The following is a 1,731-nucleotide window of genomic DNA, read 5'->3' as shown; positions in this document are numbered from 1 at the left end:
TTTGCTTGTAACATCTCATCTTTCATTGCACCTTTTCTTCTCCAAAGTAAGTTTTCCTTCGCAGCTTTATCTTCATAGAAATTCTCATTTCAATTAATCTTTTTCTTTTCATTTCAATATTTTCTCTCTTATTTCTTAATTTTTTTTAAAATTTTGATCGTTGAAAATTGAGATCTTCAGGAATCAGTAGCTACCACAATTTACCTCACAGATTCCATCGTTGTTATATATACATGGTTTTGATGCAATATTTTACACCTCAAAATTCTTTATATTGCATGGCACAGTTAGGTCAAGAAAAAAAAAAGATTAGAGTTAGATTTCGTTTTCGCTTTTGGTGTGTGTTTTAAATCGTTGTTCTTGAATGAAATGAATAATTGAATTTGCTAATTTAATGTGCAGCAATGGATAGAGAGATTATTCGCCCATGTGCAGCTTGCAAGCATCTCCATAGGAAGTGCCACCTTACCTGTGTCTTAGCTCCTTACTTTCCAAAGGACAACCCGGAGCGTTTCATCAAGGTACACTCGGTGTTTGGAATGAGAAATGTGACTAATCTGTTGAAAAAATTGGATGTTTCACATCATGAACAAGCTGTTGAATCCTTGGTGTATGAAGCTGATGCCTGGTTGAGGGACCCTATCCATGGCTGTGCGGGTCCAGCAAATGACCTTCAAGGTAGGTTGAATGAAGCTCAAACGGAGCTCAAGAGTGTGAAGAACGAACTGGCCAAATACCTCGGTCCTCAGGTCGTTGAATCTGTTCTCGCCTTTCCTGATTGTTTCGGCTTTAAGCCAAATGCTTCTCCATTGACTATGACAGTTGGTGGAGGACAATTGGGTTTTAATCAGCTGCCAGCTGCTGAGTTAACGGCTCAGCAGCTTCACAACCTAGAAGTTCTAAAACAAAAGCTTCTTAGTGGCCCCGATGGTGATGATGGGTTGGCAGGATTCCAGATGGGTGCTGATGTTGATGTTCCTGTTCGTGATTCTGGGTTGGCAGGATCCCAGATGCTTCCTCATGTTCCTCCTGTTGATGCTCCTTCTAGGGCTGATACTTTTGACAATGGTAGCACTAGCACAAGCAACCAGGTTCGATTGCCGGGTAGCCGCAACGTTTGAGCCTGCGTCGGCGATTGGAGTATCCCCAACATCAGCAAGAATAATAAGACATATTAGTGTTGTAGTTGTTTAGAAGCTGATGAGATAAAATATTTGGACATCTAAAACAGGCATCAAATACCATAATTTGATGCAGTTTTGATTTTTATATTGTTTTCTTTTATCTCATAATAAAAGTGCTCTAAGCTTATTATCTTTACCTTAACCAATGATGATAATACTTATGAGTTTTCATTAACAATATTATGTTTACATAAGATAATTATGAAGGCATGTGGAGTCTCTATTGATTTTCTTCATGTGACTGTAATTTTTAAGTCTTTACTTGTGACTAAGTTAAGTTATACAAACGATTTGAATTGGACAATTCATTTGCTTGAACCTTAAACTAACATAGTGTGGTTATTTGAACCTTAAACTAACCTTAATTCGAGTAGGTTAAAAGCATTTTGAAGTTCTGATGTGAATAGAACGGGTGAGATATCAAAGTTTTTTTTTTTTTTTTTTTGGTACAAGATATCAAAGTTTTTAATTGTCACACGAGAATAAACTTATATTAGAAGAGATTTTTTTACAATTTTGATGATGTTGTTTGCTAATGACAAGATAT

General features: G+C 36.6%; 1 protein-coding gene across 1 annotated transcript; it reads left to right on the top strand.

Annotated features, from left to right (window-relative positions):
- The first annotated feature begins 404 nt into the window (after positions 1–404).
- On the top strand, positions 405–1,121 carry LOC11408293 (LOB domain-containing protein 28). Its single transcript, XM_003629525.1, has one exon. The coding sequence runs from the start codon at positions 405–407 to the stop codon at positions 1,119–1,121; it is 717 nt and encodes a 238-aa protein (XP_003629573.1).
- The last annotated feature ends 610 nt before the right edge of the window (positions 1,122–1,731 follow it).

This window comes from Medicago truncatula, chromosome 8 (assembly GCF_003473485.1).
Source record: "Medicago truncatula cultivar Jemalong A17 chromosome 8, MtrunA17r5.0-ANR, whole genome shotgun sequence".
NCBI classification, from domain to species: Eukaryota; Viridiplantae; Streptophyta; class Magnoliopsida; order Fabales; family Fabaceae; genus Medicago; species Medicago truncatula.
Note: the sequence above shows the minus strand (reverse complement) of the source record. Positions and strands in the feature narration are given on the sequence as shown.

Coding starts and splice junctions, on each gene's coding strand:
- LOC11408293 (XM_003629525.1), top strand. CDS start 405: ATGGATAGAGAGATTATTCGCCCATGTGCAGCTTGCAAGCATCTCCAT.